General features: G+C 47.9%; 3 protein-coding genes across 3 annotated transcripts; 2 read left to right on the top strand and 1 right to left on the bottom strand.

The window, feature by feature from the left end:
- The first annotated feature begins 1,686 nt into the window (after positions 1-1,686).
- On the top strand, positions 1,687-7,078 carry GRPEL1 (GrpE like 1, mitochondrial). The gene is made up of 4 exons (XM_084286472.1): positions 1,687-1,818; positions 2,208-2,376; positions 3,937-4,018; positions 6,300-7,078. Exons 1-4 carry the CDS (start codon positions 1,754-1,756, stop codon positions 6,644-6,646), a joined length of 663 nt encoding a protein of 220 aa, XP_084142598.1. The 5' UTR covers positions 1,687-1,753; the 3' UTR covers positions 6,647-7,078.
- Positions 7,079-12,084: 5,006 nt separating this feature from the next.
- TADA2B (transcriptional adaptor 2B) lies at positions 12,085-14,652 on the bottom strand. The gene is made up of 2 exons (XM_084286471.1): positions 14,374-14,652; positions 12,085-13,556 (listed from the first exon to the last, which is right to left on the bottom strand). Exons 1-2 carry the CDS (start codon positions 14,641-14,643, stop codon positions 12,564-12,566), a joined length of 1,263 nt encoding a protein of 420 aa, XP_084142597.1. The 5' UTR covers positions 14,644-14,652; the 3' UTR covers positions 12,085-12,563.
- A 359-nt stretch (positions 14,653-15,011) lies between these two features.
- Positions 15,012-16,565, top strand: CFAP184 (cilia and flagella associated protein 184; the record flags this gene model as incomplete). Its single annotated transcript, XM_084286539.1, has 2 exons — positions 15,012-15,782; positions 16,020-16,565. 2 exons carry the CDS (start codon positions 15,012-15,014, stop codon positions 16,563-16,565), a joined length of 1,317 nt encoding a protein of 438 aa, XP_084142665.1.
- Between the last annotated feature and the right edge of the window lie 2,963 nt (positions 16,566-19,528).

Below are 19,528 nucleotides of genomic sequence, written 5' to 3'. Positions count from 1 at the left end.
TTTCTGTGGGTAACCTTCTTTATGGTTATTCCCATCTTTCAGCTTGCTCTCTCAAATCTACTGCACAGCATTATCGGCATCTTCAACAGATTTCCTCAACTGCATCTTTATTATGAGGATGAAGCTTGGGATTTGTTGCATATCTACTTGCCAGACAGCAGGAAGCAGACACCAACAGCACTTAAGATTGGTCCGGCACTAATGGTTGGACCAGATGATCGTGGAGGTCTTTTCCAACCGTAATGCTTCTATGACGATTCTAAAGCCACACCAGCCCATGGCATACATGCTCTTCCTCTGCTTTGTCCTGTATAGGCAAGCTGTTCGGCTGCATCAGTGTCACATCTCACAACAATGACCATCAGACTACTGACCATCAGAATTAAACTATTTGTTTAATTCTGCTCTCAGAGATGCTGCCTGTTGTCACCCAGGAGTGTTAATGGTGTGCTTCTGGCTCTTCCAAACTGTCCCTCAGGAGCAGAAATGCACCACAAGGTAACTGTAAGTGACAAGTCTCTGGAATATAACAATTACAGTGATAAAAGGCCACTGGCCCCATTACATCATTTATCCTCCTTTCTGCAGAGGCCATGACGTGGCACGTCATAGATGAGCAAACCGTCCCAAATAAAGGCTGTGCTGAAAACTTAGTGCAGTCTGCCACATTTTAACTTAGCAAGGTGCTAGATTTTGCAGGATTCTCATGTAGCAAGCTAGAATTTCTTCTGCAGCTTCTTTTTAATAATACTTTAATCATACTCTTGAATGTATCATTTACGAACTTGCATTATGGTATCTGCATCTTCGTTATCCTTCAGACTGATTTTGGAAAGTGCAGAAATGCCTGCAGAAATCAGGTGAACAGCTGGTGTTCAGGCACCTGTGAGTCATCTAGCTCTCACTTTAGGACCATGCAATACTTGTGTGTGGCTTTTTTCCTCTTCAAAATGATGATCACAAAACAACTGACAGGACTGATGAGGTTAAGAAGCCATTGGGGTATCACCAAGGTGGATTTCTGTGGCCTCCAGTTACACAGGGCACTGGTAGAAATGAGCAGCACAAGCAGGCAGCCGTGTTTAACAGTGTTAACAACATTACCCTTTTTGACCAAAAAAATCAAATTTTAGATGGTGTTTGTTGTCCAAACAGCATGTTACAGACCAGTTACAGTGGATGTGTATACATGTATATGATGACAAGCTCCAAGTGGAAGTTTGAAAACCAACCACAGCCAGCTGCAGTAAGGAAAAAGGGCTTTTCCCACAGCCCAGCGCCCCAAGCAGGTATTTATTACTCGTAACGAGGGCAGTTCCAGAAGCTGAGCCTCAGCCCCCTGTCAGTCCCAGCTCCCACAGGGCAGGCTCAGGTACACAGACCGCACCACCTGCGGCTACCCAATCTCCTCGTTCTCAGCCTAACCAGCTCTGACAGGAGACCCCTTCCTGACCTCGGCCAGCTGTCTCTCCTGTCACTTACAGCCCCGCAGCGGGGTGAGGAGAGCCCTGCCCGCCCGCCGCAGAGCCGCCCCCTCCTGTCCGCCCCCGCCTCCCTCCCCACACAAAATGGCCGCCGCCCCCCGCCTCCCACCACAGGCTGCCCGGAAGAGCTGCAAGTCCCGCCCCCTGCCCTCCTTCCCTCCCGCTCCTTATGGCCTGACGCCCTCATCCCCCCCGCGGATTGGCTGTTGGCCGCGTCCCTCACGTCCCCTCAGCTCGCTGATTGGCGGCGGCCGGGCAAGGCAGGAGCCATGGCGGCGGTGGCGGCCCGGGGCGCGTTGCGCTCGCGCTCCCCGCTGCTGGGCTGGGCGCTGAGGTGAGGGAGCGGGGCCGGGGCCGCGATCGGGGCCGAGCCGGGACGGCGGGGCCAGGCCGGGCTCCCCCAGCCCCGGGCCGGGTTAAACGAGGCTGGGAAGCGACAGCGAGCCCTGAGCCAGCGCCCCGGGGCCGGCCTGGCGTGTGGGATGCGGTGGGGAGGGGAAAAATCCCAAAGCCTGTGGGGAGCGGGGCGGCGGCGGAACGGGCCGCAGGGGAACGCCACAGGCCGGGAATCGGCGTGTGGGTGCGGGCCATAACGTGAGGGCCACGGGGGGGTCGGTTTGTGAGGAGAAATGCCCCGCTGGTGAGGTGAAATGTCCAAAAAGCGCTGATCTCTTATAAAAAAAGGCACCCCATTGACGTTATTCTCCTCTTTCTCTACCCCAGGACGTCTCCGCGACTGCTCTGTGTGGCGACGCAGCAGAAAAACCCCGGGCAGAATGTGGAGGAGGAGCAGAGCCAGAGCCCCGGCGAGCAGAAGGCCGAAGCCAGCCCCGCCGAGAAGATGTTGGGCGAGGAGAAGGCCAGGCTGGAGGAGCAGCTGAAAGAAGTCACCGTGAGTGCCCTGTGGTGGTCGCTTTGCCGCCCTCCCAAACTGCACACCTCACATCTTGGTGGCAGGTTCTCAGTGCTCAGTCTGCTCGCGGTAACGTGACTGCGGTGCAGCTGATGTAATGAAGCTGTAATTCAGTGAGTTCCTTAAATGTAAGCTTAGATACGCTGCGAGACCTTATGTGCAGCCCTTCTGGTCCAAAATGACTGTGGGCAGTTTCATGCTGATTTCTGGATATAACTGGACCTTCGCTAGGCTGGAAATTTGTTACTGGGTTTCACTGATTTCATTACACTGAGATTTTTGCTCGGTGGAAAAATAATTTTTGGAAGTTCATTTAAGGGCTAGAATGCTTTTGAGGTGTGTATTCTGCTAGCCTTTCTGAAAACAGCTGCTGACTTTTCCAAAGGTTAAAGTTAATGATTCTTAGTTTTTCTACAATACTGTACTTATTACATGCTTTTGAAGTGAGAGTTTCAACCCATCTCTTCTAGAGATATCGTTAAACACAAGACTAGCGTGTCATGTTCCTTCTCTCTGGCCTAAAGCATCTTGCATTCGAGCTCGTGCATGACTTAGCAGAGAGTGAAGAATGCCCTGAGAGGTGGCAGATGTGGGTTAAATAAAGGCATTGCTTTTCTGGATGAGTGCTTTGTGTAAAATGGCTTTCTAGAGCATGTGGGACTTAAAGAGGTAGTCCAGAAGCTTCTGTGGAAGCAGTGCCTATACATCATAAGTGGACTGAGATTCCTTTCTGCTGCCCTTACCAAAGCACTGAAGGACAGAGACATCCTTTAATGCTTCTGTTGACAGTATTTGCTATTGGCTACCTAAGGTGTCTCTTCAGTCAACTTGTTGACTGTTTTTAATCAGTTTTGTAATTCTTCACATGCATGTGAAAGTCAAGCTTCCTGAGTGTGAAAGCCCAGTGTGGAGTTCTGGTTTAGATCATGGAGCACCCCACCTCAAATAGAATTTAGTTATAAATACATTTACTGCATGGACATCTTGCTAGGAACACACCTAAGCTTAACCTGATAAGCAGAGTTAGGGTTTGTAGTTGGTAAGGTTTCAAAAACTTGGAGGACACCCTGTGGTACGTATATAGAGCGAAGAGATGGTTTGAAAGTAATGCTTGGGTTGAATCTTGTTTGCTACAGTGTCAGAATACCTTATGGCTTATGAAGGCTTTCTGTGAACGCTTACCAAAAAAAACCAGAAGTCTTCAATTCAGAAAATTTCATGTCTTAATACTTCATAGCGTTTTTGTTTGTTTGTTTGTTTTTCCAGCTAAGCTGTTAACAGACACTGAGTCTGGAAGTCTTACTTTCTCTCCCTCACTTCTGTCTGTACTGATGTGAAGCAAACATTTACCTTTGTAAGAGGGATGCTGTGATAATTGCCATATTGTCTTCAGATGACTCTTTAGACAGAGGATTCAGGCAATGTAACTGTTTTTTAAAAAAAACAGTTGTTTTATACTGACTTTGCAGTTTTGAATCATTGACAACTACTCGACCGCTTGGAATGAAACCTCTTCTCTAACTTGTTTTTCTTCTTCAGGACAAGTACAAGCGCGCCTTGGCAGATGCAGAAAATGTGAGGCAAAGAAGCCAGAAACTAGTAGAAGAGGCGAAGTTATACGGTCAGTGGAGGCTCTTTTTGTGTATAAGACACAGGAATAACAAGATAAAGTGCAAAGCCTGAATAATTGAGTTGACTGTCCAGAAGTTTTGACAAGTTCTACTTTCCAGTTATTCTGGACACTGGGTTTAAAAAAGATGTATTAGAGGGACAGAGGTTTAAATGGTTCCTTGTTTTGTATCAGAATTGTAATCATCTTACTCTAGACAAGGGCAGGACTGAGCAAGCTGTAGTCAACAATTTGAATTTTTCTTTAAATTTGACGTGATTTCCTACCCGTATTGCATTGGCACATTTTTCTTTAGTAAGGTTTGCAGCCTGACGTTTGCCTTTTTCACATGCTTGGTCTCAAAACAGAGTGCAAAAAAACAACCAAGAGCATGGAATACTAGCTTGCTTTTATCTTTTCCCTTGTTTTGTTGTTATCGTTGTTCTTGTTTATTTATTTTACCTTTTATATATGAATAACATTCCTGTTCTGTTGAAGGCCACAGCTTTCAGGTAGAAGTAGTACACTGCTAGGAATCTCCAATCGCTGTTTTTTAGGCGTGCTAGAAATGCACCTTTCTTCGAGAGCTGCTGACATCTGAGAGAGCTTTTTGACATTCCAAAACAATTTCTGTTTTACAGAGCTGTGTGAAAGCTGTAGAAGAGTGCTATATCATCTCAGTGTTTGACTGTCACTCCAACTTGAAAAATTAGTTACCCTCCTTTGCCAGCTGTATAGTTTTACTCTGAATGCAAAAGTTTCAATTTCTGCATACAGGATTTTTAGTTAATGTGCATGTTTAAAAAAAAAATCACTCAGTTGCATGGCATTGTACAATTTTTATGGATGTTTGAATGCTTCATCCTGAAATTCTTTTTCAGTAAGCACTGTTTCACTGATGAGCTGTGTATTGCAGAAGGGCGTTGAGTCATAGCTGAGCCCAGAGATGCTATCATAGAAATAATATTCAAATACAACTCATGAAAAGTAAATTAAAGATAATCTGCGTGATTATAAGTTTCATCATTCATACAGGATTGCTCTTTCTGTTAGGGAAGAGAAACTCCTGAGACTTGCGTAAATCCACAGAGATGCAGTCACAGATACCTAGAGAGATCATTTAAACAAACAACAAAACAAGAAACTTCTTGAAGAGTCTGGTTAGGTTTGATCCAGATCACTAGGCAACTTGTTAATAGGTGCTTTAGACACTTAAGCCCTAACCATAGTTTCAGGCTAAATTTAAAGTTTTGATTCATGTGTTAATATTTTTGGAACTAATTGGATGCTTGTAGTTACAGCTCTCTAAAGAGTTGTGCAGTTATTAAAGTGACTTTTTCCTGAGAACTAGTTGATCCCTGTAGATCTTGCAAGGTGCTTCTGTAGTTCGTTTTGTTTAAACCAAAGACTTGTTCTCTGGTAATGCTGCAATTCCTTCTTGGTAAGGGGTGGGGAGGAAGAATAAAAAAGGCTGAGTGATAAAAACACTAAATGATCAAGGCTACCAGAATGCAGTGTACTTTGTCATTGTCTTACCTCTGTATAGAAATGTTATTCAATTAAGTTGTGTTGGTCTTTTGTGATTGCTTGAGACAATTTACCTGAAGGGAGATTAATCCGGATTCCTCTAGAGTGAGCCAGATATCAGCTTCAGGACATGGGCTGCTGTTAGTTGAGGAATTACTCCTTGTGAAGCTCAGCTTCTGACTCGCCGTAAAAGTGGCTTGTAGTGGGAGGGAAGAGATGGGAGTTCCTTTATTGAAGAATGCCTGTTCAACTCTTCAGAGCCCTCATCAGTCTGACTACAAGCTTTTTCTTCTGCAGATATTTTTAGTGCATCAGATTAAAGGGGAGGAGTAGGGCAATGTAATGCTTTGGACTTGAGGTGAATCCCACAATGGAAGAGACAAAAGATACGTTCCTTAACACGAGGGATGCCTCGAAGCCATCTGAAGGTTTTGGTAACTTCTGTTAATATTAATTAACAGCTAACTGTTAAAGTCAGCTCACCAGCTTCAGCTTTTCGAAGTATGAGTTGAGATACTTTCTACTTATAACTAGAAGTGGGGTGTGAATTTTATTGCATCTGTAATAGTTCTGTGTCATCAGGCAAAACCAGGAAGGACTTCTTAATCCCAAATGTTTACTATGTTACGCCTTCTCAAAAACCTAAAAGGTTACAGGTTAGTGCGTAGTGTTTGGTTTGTGCTTACTTGGTTTTGTTGTTTGGTTTTCTAATGCTTGCTTCCCTCACCAGACTAATCCCATTTCTGCCCCTTCTGTTTCTTTTTAGGGATTCAGAGCTTCTGTAAGGACTTACTAGAAGTTGCAGACATTTTGGAGAAAGCAACAGAAAGTGTTCCAAAAGAAGAAATTAAGGATGAAAATCCTCACCTGAAGAGCTTGTATGAGGGTCTTGTCATGACAGAAGTACAGATTCAGAAAGTGTTCAAAAAACACGGCCTGCTCAGACTGAATCCTGTCGGAGCCAAGTTCGATCCCTACGAACACGAGGCGCTGTTCCACGCTCCCATGGAGGGGAAGGAGCCGGGCACTATCGCACTAGTATCCAAGATTGGCTATAAGCTGCACGGGCGTACGCTGCGGCCGGCCTTGGTGGGTGTTGTGAAAGACGCTTAGCTGCTTAATCAGAGAATTGACAATGCCATACAATTATTAAACAGCTGGATGGTTTTTCTCTTACATCATGCTTTCCTTATTCCCCTGTCCCACAAGAGGTTTCAATGAATCCGTTGAGGTCTCCCAGTCAAAGTGAAGCAAACAATGAATTTCTGTTGCTTAGTGGCCTTCAACATGGGTGTTCTTTAAGCTCTCTTTGAATAATATTTACTACAGCCGTGGCTTCTGACAGTGCATTACACTGAAAGGAAGCAAATGCTCACAAGAACCTTTTTATCACCGCATAGATTGAAAGTCCACACAATGGTTCAAAGAGTTCCTTTTGGTTTTTAGAACCTAACATTGCAGAAGCAGGTGAGGTAAAACAGAAGACCAGTTCTCTGCAAGTATCCATCAGCTTTTGCATGCTGATGGATATGTTTTTTTGTTTTTTTTAAGTATGCCTATTCAGAAATAGTCTCAACATCTGAAACTGAAACCTTTGTGACTTCTGTCCTGTAAATAAAAGGCAGTGGAGAGCAGACATGCTTTGTAACTGTTCCACCCTATTAGTTCTCCAGTAAAGTTGACTCACGAAAACCATCTAATACTTGTATGGCATTGAAGAACCAATGGAACTTATCCTATCTCTGGATTTTTAATTTAATATTGTATAAATTGGTTTAAACAATTTTGATAGTCCTGTAACTTCCAAGCTCTACAATCAGTTTGTTATGCAAACTGTAGGTAAAACCCTGCTGAAATATACCTATATAGAATACCTATAGAAGTGAATAGCCAAGAGTTTGGTACCTACTATATTTTAGAATTACATAAATAATTGCATGTAAGTGGCTCAAACACAAATGTGAATGGTTTCATCTCCATTTCTTTCATTTATTCATCTTGGGTCTTAGGCTGCAACAGAACTTTGCCCACATGCAGCTCTTGTCACATTTAATTCCACCTGCTGCTCCCAGTTGTGCAGAATCAGCCTAAAATACAATACAGTGATTAACAGAGCGCTTTGTTCTGCATCTGTCTGCTCACCTGGATCGGAGTGGATGGGACTTGGCAAATCACAGAGCTGACAAAGTGTCCATCCTCTTAGAGCTTCAAAGCCCAGGTGTTTAACACACAAGACAAACATCAAAGTTATGCGCCTTATTTAGGACCTGGTAAACAAACAGTAAGTACTTCTGAATTTTTCACCTTCACTTCTGGCTGTCTCGGATTAAGGAGCTTCTTAGTTTAAGGCTCTAGTATTTTTATTTTTTTAAATTCAGGTGCAGAGTTGCCAACAGTTGACTGAACACTACACCTATTCATAGTGAGAAGTGATTATTTAAGATTTTTTCCAATGCTGGTTTGCCTCGTGAGAACCAGACAGGCAACTAGGAACAGCCAAAGTGCATATGGCTGTTTTGGGGTTAATCACACTTGGGGATTCATTTAGCCTTTCTCAACTAACAAAATCAATGCTTTGACTGGATAGGGGAGGGAGAATAATTTTTGGTGACTGTGAAGACAGCTTGAGTGTTAACTTCTTAAACTAATCAAGAACAGAGATGAAAAGGCAAGGATTGAGTATAAAACTACAGGAGAAAGGGATTCCATACAGCTGAAGTGAATTTGGTAGTAACTTCCTCCCAGCTGTGGCTGTGTGAAGTGGGATGGAGGCTGGAACCTGTGTTCAGCTGTGACATGCCCTTAAGGGACCAGCATTAACTTCTGTACCTTTTTAAAAGCAAACAAAACCCACTCTTACCTAAACTAAATTTAACTTCATCAGTGCAGATTCTTCCAGCAGGACAACTAAGGCAGAGGACCAGGTTCTTCCCCAGCAAATCAAGATCTTGTCAATGAGCTCCAGCACCTCATAGTGTCTTTTTTTGCCTACGTTACTTAATTCAAGGTATAGTTGAACACAACTTACTGGTAAAGGTTGAGCACAAGACTCAAACTCGTATCTTTAATAGCAGCTGAGCTGACTTGTTCCTTTCCCTCAGCCTGCCCCTTCCGAGAGGCTGTCAATAAGGAGAACCTTTAGCAAGAGAGACCACCGCTGTACAGCAGTGTACAGGTTGGAGGCACGGAAGGAACCAAAGCCCAGGTGGCTCTGAAGCTTAAGCATAAGAGCAGTTCACAAAGCTGCCAGTGCCTTTGGCTCAGCTGACTGAGCAAGATCATTTCTCTGCCCACCACCATTTAGCTAAAAGCGTCGCTATTTACAACTGGGAGTTTTAGTGATTTTCATCATTGCAATACAAGCTACATTGCGATGAAATCAATGATGGAAAGAAATTTTAATACAAGTTTATTTACCAATATACAATGCAAAAACCTAGTAAAATGCTGAGTGCGCACAACATCAGTTAGGTTTTACATGATTTCAGCACAGGCATTTGTGTGTCTGGCACAGCGACACCAGTACACCACTCAAATGAGTGCAACATTCCCTTTAAGGAAGCAGCTGATGAACTTAAAGTGCTCACCAGGTGCCTTCCTTCACAGTATTTTAATTCATCATCGCTTAAGAGCAACCGGGGCACATGCAAAAAACATTTTGCAAGAAAGGATAGGAAACCAAAAGGCTAAGGAAGTCAGTTACAGTCGCAAAGAAATTTGATGCAGCCACCACACAAGAGAATAATGGCAGAGTGCTTAGGTTGTGTGATTAACGAGGCTGTTTGTGGTCCAAGACTGGTGCAAACCCACTTGTGGAGTTCTTAGTGCTTGCTGGGACCGGGCAGGACATAGGGCAGGAGGTCTGCATCCAGCACGCTGCCTAACGAGCCCTTTGGGCTGGGTCGCACACAGAGCACAGAGGTTACTGCTCCTTTATTAGTGAGCAAATAGTGCTGTAAAGCATCACTGGACTGATGGAAGTAAGTGACCAGCAGCCAAACAATTACTGCTGCCTCGACCAGTAGCAGAGGACTGCTGTTCTGAACAGCTGATGGACTGGCACTTCTTCATAGCCTTACATCGATGCTGTTAGGCAGGTACTAGCATTAGGAAATTTTTTAGTCAGGAAAATAGTCAAGAGGTAAGCATATCAAACACCTTTTCATTAGCCACATGAAGCCTGGAGTATTTGTACACTACAGGAAAGGCTTCCTGATAAACACAAGAGACAAGCTGAAGAGCGTTTGCCGTGGTTGTTCTCAGCCCCTTCACCACACAAGAGAAGCAGCAGAGCTCGAGTCAATTGCTGGATTAAGATAACTGCATCTCAACTGAAGAAAACAAAACAGCAGCTCATAACGAAGGAATGCTTAGGCTAAATCGGTTCCACGTGAAAATATGGAACAGCAGCATCCTCTAGTGCAAGTCACCTTTAAAATTAAAAGCACAGCTGACACTGAGACATTGCTTCTAGGGAAGCCCTTTCCAAGGGAGCAGCATTTGCTAAAGCAAACATTTACCACCTTGAATTTGCTTGCAAGTATAAAATAAATATTGATATCCATATTTCATACATTAAAAATACTTTTATTTTACATTCATTTTGATGTTCAATAAGTTACGTCTAGCACCAAAGAAACATTTTGGAGGGGCTGAGGAATTAAGCAAAGTGTAAGCACAGAATTAATTTCTACAGCATTTAAATGACTCATTGGTGCCTAGGTTTTTTGTTTTTTAAGTTATTGTTCAGATTGGCATCAGGCTATTGCTTCAGTTAGACTTAGGTGTGCCGAAGCACTATAGAAATATAAAAGTTATATTTGAGAAAAAAAAATCAGAAGACCCACAATTCTTTTAAGCTCCCAGCCACACAGAGCTGAGGCTCCCGACCACCACCAGCTGGGAAACGGGGTGCGGGAAGAACCACATTGCATAACTACAGTCCTAGAAAGGATTCCTTCCTTTCCACGGGAGTAGGCCAGAGGAAATCCTGGTTTACACCTTCTGAACTTGGCTTGTGTGCTCTTTGTACGCGCGTGTTGGTGAAGCTGCTCGGCACGCGCGGGCAGTTACACCCCTGCCACGGGTCTGCCTCAGGGAGCCCACAGGTGAGCCAAACAAGAAGTGACATCAGAGAGGACATAGCCCTTTCCTTTTCCAAGGGACAGAATATCACAAGCTCAAAAGAAAAAGGCACTAGAGTTTGGTTTTGTGTTTCTCCTTGGAAATGCTGGCTTTGTATCTGTACCCTCTGTTCTGAACCGCCTGCTAACGCTGCCTTCACGCTGCTGGCTCTGCTAACTGAAGACCCCTTCTGGTCAGCGCGCCTCTGGCAAGGTGCAGCATTAATACCGGTTCTAAGGTTTCACGATATCCTCACTGACTACAGCCCAAGGTAGCCACACAAGATTGCATTTCCAGTGTGTGCATTTGTTCTGAACTCTGTCAGGTTCCATTTTTTGGCACATCGCACTCCAGAAGAGCTGCCCAGCTGGCCTCTCCGTCACCGCTTCCTGCTCTGGACAGCATCAACTTGTGTGTTTTTTTTTTTTTTTAATTATTCATTTGGGTAAATGCCAGCACAGGACCTTAAGAATGAAGTGAGGCTAAGAATCCTTTCCTAGTCGTCCTTCAACACCGCTCCTTTACTCGGCACATATTGCTGATATACTGCTGCGGCTCAGGCGGTGCCGCCCTGCGCTCTGCTACGCTGCAAGTTCGCGCCTGCTGCCGGCACCCGGCTCGCTCTGCAGCCCTCTGACAGCTCACAGCGCCCTGCCGAGCGCACCGCTACCTCTGCGGCACGCTGACACCACCGCTCTGCCAGCCGCACATCGACGCTTTTAACCTCAGCACGTTTAGCCCAGTGCATTTCACAGTGTGTGCAATGAGAGGCCTGGAATGGCTCGAGTTACACTTCTGTGCTTCAGGAGCACAGCAGCTGTGTGTTTTGATCTAAATCACTTAGTTTTGTTTCTAAAAACCAATCTTGGGGGTCACTAGGAGCTTGAGAAGGTAGCTCCTGACCAAACCCAGGAGGCAGCTACGCATCCTCAGCCCACCTGTGCTCAGAAACCCCAGGCACCAAAGGAGGAGGCTCCCCCAGCAGGAGCTAACAGTGATTTTTGCTGCCCGAGGATCCCAAAAGCTGTGAGCCAGTTACCTGCATGCTCACCTGCACCACCTTTCTGGCCAGAACCCAACACTTTGCAGCGGTGCTGACCCCAGAGCAGAGCACCACCACAGCTGCCTCGCACTCCTGCAGCTTTGCCACGTAGCACTGAAGCTTTCCGTGGGGTGTTTCGGCAACAATTCACGCCAAACCTACAGCCAGAGCAGCTGGGCGCAAAGGCAGCTCTCCCGCAACCCTTCCCACAGCACAAGCACCCGAAGGCACCTCACCTACCGCCGTCCTTCCTTCCCGCCCCCCAGCATGGCTCATCCCTGCCCTATTCCCTGCAGAGCCTCTCGCCCCCCGTCCCACCACCCCAGTGTAGTTACTAAGGAGAACGCTCTGACAGCTTCACAGCAGTCACACAGATCCCTGCTCACCGTGCCTGAGAGCCTAGGACTTTCCTAAGTTCCGCTTTGCCAGCATTATGCCAAAAACAATGTGGAGAAAACAATTTCATTTGCTGGAAACCATCTCCCACCTTCAAAAAAAATAAAAAAGCAAGGACTACACTGACACTCGTTTGTCCAACAGTAACAGGTCTACCCTGGGACCATCGGACTTGAGTGAGCTCCCATGGAAGAGATCTGTTCTAACGATGTACCCAAAGCAAAGCACTCTAACGAGTAACGAAATCTAACTGAGAAGTGTCACGAGTAAGCATTTCTCATGATCCAAAGCAAAAGTCTACTTCAACAATGGACCATGAACATTATGGATTTTTTTGCCTTTTTTTTTTTTTTTTTTTTTTGCCTGTTTTGAATGAGAAAATTTCTGTATCTTTGGGGAGGGCAGGAAAAAAATAACGGAGTCCTTGAGGCTGCAACGGGGCCTCTGACGCGATTTCTCGGAAGAGTTTCATGAAGCATCTCGGGATATCCACCCGCTTTCTGTTAGAAAGTTTAAAATCCTTTTCTTCAGTACCTTATCTAAGTAACTGGGAAGGCGGCTCTTTGAAGGGATTCCTTGTCTTTTTTGAAGATGGTCTTTAATGATGATGGTTTTCACAGTCACGTAACGCGCAGGACTCAAGTTTAGAGAGCTGCAGAGCACTTTTTCCCTGTCCGATAAGAGTTCAAAGCCAGGCAGGTTTTCAATGGCAGCAAATTCACCTTCTTTACCGTCTTCCTTCCCCCTCTTGGAACTGGCTATGTTTTTGTTCTCCTTCCTCTTTTCCCGTTTGTGCCTGGCTGCCTCGTACTCTGCCGACTCCTCCATTTTGGTGATTCCATTGCGGCGATACCGCTGCAGTTCCCGAATCTTCGCTCGAAGTATTCTCTCCTTGTGCATGTTCTCAAAGAAGTCCTCAAACTCCTTACAGGACATAAACTGGTACAGGGGCCTCAGCTTCAGCCTCAGCTCCTTCTCTTCTTTTGTGATCTTTCGTTTGGGCGTTTTCTCCTTGTCCTTTTTATCCTTCCCCAGGAAGGCGGGCACCAAGTTATAGTCTCGTGCAATGTTCTTCCGCCGCTGCCTCTCCTTGAGTTTCCTCACGTACATGTCTACGTGGGCTCGTTTGAGCTCTATTTCCACGTCGTCGTCGTCATAGTTCACCGAGAGGCCGCTGATCAGAGTCTCGGCATCCTGATCGTACTCGATCTCGTAGTCGTCCCGAAGCGGCATGTAGCCCAGCTGCTGCTGCTCGGCCACCGAAATATCCAGCGGCGGGAGCGGCGTGGTCAAGCTCGGAGAAAGCGGGCCGCCGCTCGGGCACGTGTGGTCTGTCACTCGGTTGGGGATGGTGTCGGGGATGCAGGCCTTGCCCAGGTTGCCGTGGATGTACATGCTGACGTAGTGTTCCATCACCTCCTGCGGCGTGCGGGAGGCTCCCACGTGCGCAGCCATGTCCTCCTGCAGGGAGACGAGGAGGAGCAGTGATGTGATACCTGTTACACCCCAGGTATAACACGCACTCCTTCTTCCCCCTCCCTCAAAAACCAACCCTCAATACCCTGACTGTTGTGGCAGTACTGAAATGAGACACGCTGCCACGTGTTTAGGTCCAGGTGAGTACTTTAGGTCCAGGAAAGCATTTACAAGTGCACAAGGGATGCAAGCCATGACACAAGCATCAGGAATGTGCGAGGCCACAACGAACATCAGCACGGGAAGCTGCCTCGGGTCTGCCTCTGGTTAGAGGAGCACTGCCCGGGCACTGGATCCGTGTGGTAACTGCTGGGCATCCGCTGCTCTCCTGGGAAGTCGCCTTGCTGCCACCGTGCAGTGCCTGCAAGGTACCAGTGAGTGCTGAGCCCACTGCCTCGTTGGGGGCTGTTCGTTTATAGCGCGCCCAGAGTACTTTCAAAGCAATATAGAAATAAGAAACATGGCATTTTTCTAGTTAGTTTGTTATTACATGAGCCAGTTATCATAGCCCTTAGGAGTTTCAAAAAGCGTCACAGAATCACGAAGTTATGGAATGGTGAAGGTTGCAAACACCCTCCAGGACCACCTGGTCCACCCCCAGCACCACCGTGTCCCCAGGCACCACATCCAACCCCTCCCCGAACACCCCCCGGGCCGGTGCCCCCCCACCCCCCGCACAACCCACCCAGCGCCCACCCGCTCCCCCCGAGGCCGCCCCCTCTGCCCGTTACCCGCCCCCAGCCACCCCCTGAGGCGGGCGCGGGGCCGAGCGCGGCCTGCCCGGGGCCGGCCGTGCCCTTACCCAGTTGCCGAAGCCGAACTGCTCGATGGCGTCCAGCAGCAGCTGCTCCTCGCGGCTGCTCCAGCCGCCCTCCGCCTCGGCGCCCCACAGCGTGAAGCGGCCGCCGTCCACCAGCTGGTAGCCGTGCCATCGCCGGTGCGGCCCGATCTCGGCGCCGGCGGCGAAGCACTCGGGGCACAGCTCGATGTCGGCGCACTCGGTGCAGCGGAAGCGCAGGGAGCTCACCTCGGCCAGGCAGTACACGCAGTACTTCTTGCCCAGCTCCGCCATCTTACCCCCCCCTCCCCCCCGCCTTCCTCCTCCTCCTCCTCCTCCTCCTCCTCCTCTTCCCCCCGCCCAGCCGCGCGCGCGCCTCGCCCCGCCCGCCTTCCTCCCCCCCCCCCTCCCCGCCGCGCCGCAGCCAATCGCGGAGGAGCTCTCCCACCGCTAAGGGCCGCGGGGGTAAGGAGAGAGGCAGGCGCCGATTGGCGGAGGGGAAGGCGACCGCCCGCGCGGAGGCCAATCGGAGAGGGGGCGCCGAGCGACCCCACTGCTGAGTGGTTGGTAAAGGAAAGGGGCGGGGCTTCGGGGGGTAAGGGGTGAAGGGAGGGGCTCTGAGGCGTTGCCATAGCGACGGGGGAAGCCAGGGGGAGGCCGGCATGGCGGCGGGGATGGGGCACGGGGACACGCCGGGGGTGGAGGGGCCGGGAGCGGAGGAGCCGGTGCCCGAGGAGCCGGGGCCGGAGGAATCACCGGGGCCGGGGCTAAAGGGGCCGGGACCCGAAGAGCCAGGACCCACGGAGCCGCCGGAGCCGGGACCCGAGGAGCCGCCGGGGCCGGTCCCGGAGCCCGCCCCCGGCACCCCCGAGGTGCCGGCGGAGCCCTCAGGTCCCGCTGCGGCCGCAGAGCCGCCCGCCCCCGGAGCCAGCGGGGCCGCACCGGGACCCTCGGAGGAGGAGGAGGAGGAGGAGGAAGGCGGCGACCCGGCGGAGGAGCAGCGGGAGCGGGCGGCGCTGCTGGAGGAGCACCGCGGGCTGGCGAGCGAGCGGGAGCGGCTGCGGCCGGCGGGCGCCCTGCTGCAGCTGCGGCTGGGAGAGCTGCTGAGGCTCAGGAAGGGAGAGAGGCCGGCGGCGGCGGGGGGAGGCGGGCGGCAGGCGCCGGCCTACGGGGAGAGGCTGCGGGAGCTGAGGGAGCTGCGGGAGGAGCGGCAGCGGGCCCAGGCCGCCTGCGAGCAGCGGGTGAGAGCCCGCAGCGGGACGTGCCGGCAGAGCGAGGCCCGGGCCGAGGAGCAGTGGGAGGCTTTCCAGCACCGCAAAAAGGCCCTGGCCCTCCGAGCCCTCGGCAACAGGCTGGGCGGCCGGGCGGCGGCCGTGCAGGTGGTGGATGGCGTGCTGGTCAAGGAGCAGGTCAAGGAGAGAGCCGTGAGGGAGGTGAGGAGAGTTTACCCAGAGTTTGGGTACCTCTGGGCACCCCTGGGTTGCTCAAGTTTCCGAAAAGGACGGGGTTGTCCTCTTCCGCCTAGGGCGCTGACTTCCATTGGCACCACAGAATCATAAAATCTTGCCTTGAAGCTTTCCTCTTGTCACTACCGACTTTAACCCCAAGCACTTCTACCACAAGCAAGACAAGGATTAAATTAAATCATTCTTTCATTTCTGCCCCTCCAGGTCCGCGTGGAAAACGTCAAGGTGAAGCTTGAAATCCAAAGCCTTGAAGCGGTCTTGAAAGCCCAAGGAGAGCTGTTAAAAGGCCAGAGTTTCGCAGACTTGGCATACATGAAGAAAGAGAATCAGAAGCTCGTTGAAAAGTTTGATGACCTCTGTGGTGAAATTCTGAAGCTCAAAGCACAGGTATCCACGGCAGTGCACATTCTCAGCCATTACAGGGAGAAACTACGGTTTGTGGAGGCTGAGAACCAGGTCAGAGAAGCTGAACTGATGGACATTGACATCCTCTTGTCACAGAAGAGAGACTTCCTCACCAGAAAGAAACAGGCCAGGGACAGGCTGCGGGCAAACACCCTGAAACTGCAGCAGAAACGTGGGCTGGTTGGAAATGAGGTGCTGCTTCGGGACTTTGAGGAGAAGGTGGACACCCTGGAGTTGTTACGTCAGCAGCTGGAAACCCTGAAATGTCACCACACTGGCCTGATCCTTACACGTAGGGAAATTAGGAAAAAAGTCAGGGAAGCCAATTCAGTTCTACCTTTTTAGGCAAAGAAAGCATGGCAAAGATATACGCCAAGGAGTTCTCTGTAGTTCTCATTTTTAACATACTTCTTTTTGGTAAATCCTAGGGAAGATATTACACACGTACTCCTGAAAAAGACTTTTCTGAACGACATCAATACTTGGTAGTAAGTGATTATAGTACTCATTTCTGAATGAAACCATATACCGATTCACTTATTTTTTAAAAAGAAAACCAGTCCAAAGCCTACACTTCTGGGAAATCACCTGTGCTTGGTCCTGTAAGGCCATGGCAATATTGTTTAAGCAGAGCACTCACCGCACTCTGATTCAAACCTTGCTTCTACCACCCCCCACTATGGTTCTTACACTTTAGTATGAACTTCATCTGTAAGCTAAACCTACCTGCCTTCTAGGCAGGTCCTGGATTAAAAATAATTAATTATAAGGGTTCCTTTTCATAGATGTGGCCACGCACTGAACAGAGAAGCATACTGTGGAAACCCAGCATGCCTCGCATACAGCCAACACACTGCAGAAGCACCAAATCCCTCACCCATTCTGTAAATACAGTTGGCTGCAAAGTTTGTCTTGGTGGTGTACAAGAAGAAATTTTTACTACTTTAAAAATATACATCAATCTTATTCAGAACTAGAGTTCTGGTGTTTTTTTTTTATTATTATTTGTTTTACTTGGTCTTTCAGCTTTTATGGACCCTCAGCCTTGTGTGTGACATGTCATGGTGTGGGACAAGATACGGAGCAGCATGAACCCACCACCATTTTTGTCCCCTCTCCACTGTTCAACTGTAGTGTCAGAATTCCAGAAGACTGAAGAAAAAAGAGGGGAAGAGAAATGTTCACGCATGTATGTGTATACAGCTCACACAGCTGTAGTTCCAGGAAGCAGCTTCTGTTTTCAAAATGGCGTATTCCTAAAATTCCCACAAGACACATGAAAAACAGCATCTACAAGACTTAGCTACATCCTGCAGCTCTTGCTGCTGCGAGGGCAGCATCGTTTTTCACTAAGGCAGGGGATGATGTAGAGAATACAGAAACATCTTGGGCCAGTAAAATATAAGGGTTGCGATGAGTACGTTCTCCTTCCTGAAAGAGCTGCAACCAACCAGCCGATGGGCAGCCCAATTATTGCCTGATTCTTGAACCTAGCGAATTGCTCATTTCCATCCATTTCTACGTTGCTTAGACAGACCAGATCTTTTTAGTCAGAATTAGGTATGGAAGGCCCAGACACAAGTCTTCAAAGGCTGTGAATTCTGCAGCAAAGCAGCTACATCCCAGTGGGAAAGAGGAGGAGCGGAGTCTTTTGGTCTCCCACCACAGGCTGGCATCACACCCTGTGGGACCAGCATTGCTAAACTGTACTTGAGCTGCGGGTCCCAGTCCTGAAGTTGCGTACGTGTTTACACAAAGCACACAGGGCACTGAATACACTTGCAAGGGGATAAAAGTAGATAAGCACGTGAAGACATTCCCAACAACTTATTCCTTTCTCTTTTAAATGAACTAGGTTTTCTGAACTTTCTAGTTAGTTAAAGGCCAGAACATAATTGGTTATTACGCTATTGAAACTTACTTTTTTTTTGTTCTTTTTTTTGTCATAGAGAAATGGCAGTCTTCAAAGAGATCAGTGGTTTCTTACTTTGTGCAGTCACGCCGAGCAATCTGGTTATATTCTTCTACAGTCCTAACAGTTTTGCTGAACTATTCCATAAACAGAGAGAAGTCAAGTACTCTCTAACTTAGTAGCTCACAACCTGTTTATGAAGACAGACTATACACAACTAGGAACTTTTCACAAAATGCCAGCGTATCTATCTGTTGCTGGATAGTAAAAGGACACAAGTGCAACTGCCAGCCATTTATCAAGAAAAAAAAGACATTAGAAATCATGACCCCTCACCATAACCTCATGTTTGGTAATGGGACTTTTCTCCTGCTGAAAAGACTGGTTATTGCCCAGGTTGAGTCGCCTCTTAATGTTCCGTGAAACAGCTTCCATAAATACTAGTGGATGATTAGCAGTCATGTCTCTAAGAGAAGTAACTCTTATCTTATTACTTACAAATTCCTGCCAGGGAAATTCTTGAACTTCTTCCTGCTTTTGGCTTAAGAGATGGAAGGAAACCTTCTCTTAACTTCCTAAAGATTAAGCAACAAGCATACACAGGTAAAGGGAGTGAGGAGCAGGAAAGTACATCTCGGGTGCTTTTCATTGCTGCACGTTTGAGATCTGGAAAAGACAAGAATTTAAGGTGCGAATGAAGTTGGCAGCATATTCCATGTCCCTGAGATGGGGTTTCTACTGAAACATACTATTAAGACATTGATCCTCACACTGCCTCCAGGGTTTTTTCTTAGTCCTGCGCTGCAGAGATAACCTGCTGCTATGCTGGCCTTCCAAAGCACCCCAAAGGTATAAGGATCAAAGATTTCTCCATTTTCCTCCTGAAAACATAGGAAGACAATCTGTTGAGGAAGTAGCCAAGATAATTAGTAGATTTTATCTACTAATCCCAGTATTACCTGTCTTCAGGCAGATTGGAATTAGCACTGGGAAAACAAGTAAGAAAATCTAGCTTTAAACAATTTTATGCAGTTCCTGTAATGTATCTAATATAAATGTCTACCAGTTTCAAGTTGGTATAGGCTCACATAAGGCAATTTTGATGTCATGTTCTAATCCAGCAAATCCAACGGGAAGATACTTCAGTACGAGGCAGCAAGAGGCGTTTCCCAGAGGAAACTCTAACAGTGGCAGCCAAGTCTTTGACTATGTTCCCCTGCAGTCTTGTTGCACAGGTAGTTTCTCCCCAGCTCGTGTCTAAGTTCTATTTTTATCTGGTGTTTTAACCCCTTTCCAGATAATTAAGGGATGGGAAGCTTCTCCACTCAAATATCTGAAGTTAGGTTTACGCAAGAATTAAAGCAAAACCGCCGTAAGTTGAGCACAAAGACACCCA

The sequence above is a fragment of the Netta rufina genome, assembly GCF_964035555.1.
Source record: "Netta rufina genome assembly, chromosome: 4".
In the NCBI taxonomy this organism is placed as follows: domain Eukaryota; kingdom Metazoa; phylum Chordata; class Aves; order Anseriformes; family Anatidae; genus Netta; species Netta rufina.
The sequence above is the reverse complement of the archived record's forward strand: the minus strand, read 5'-3'. Positions and strand labels throughout refer to the sequence as shown.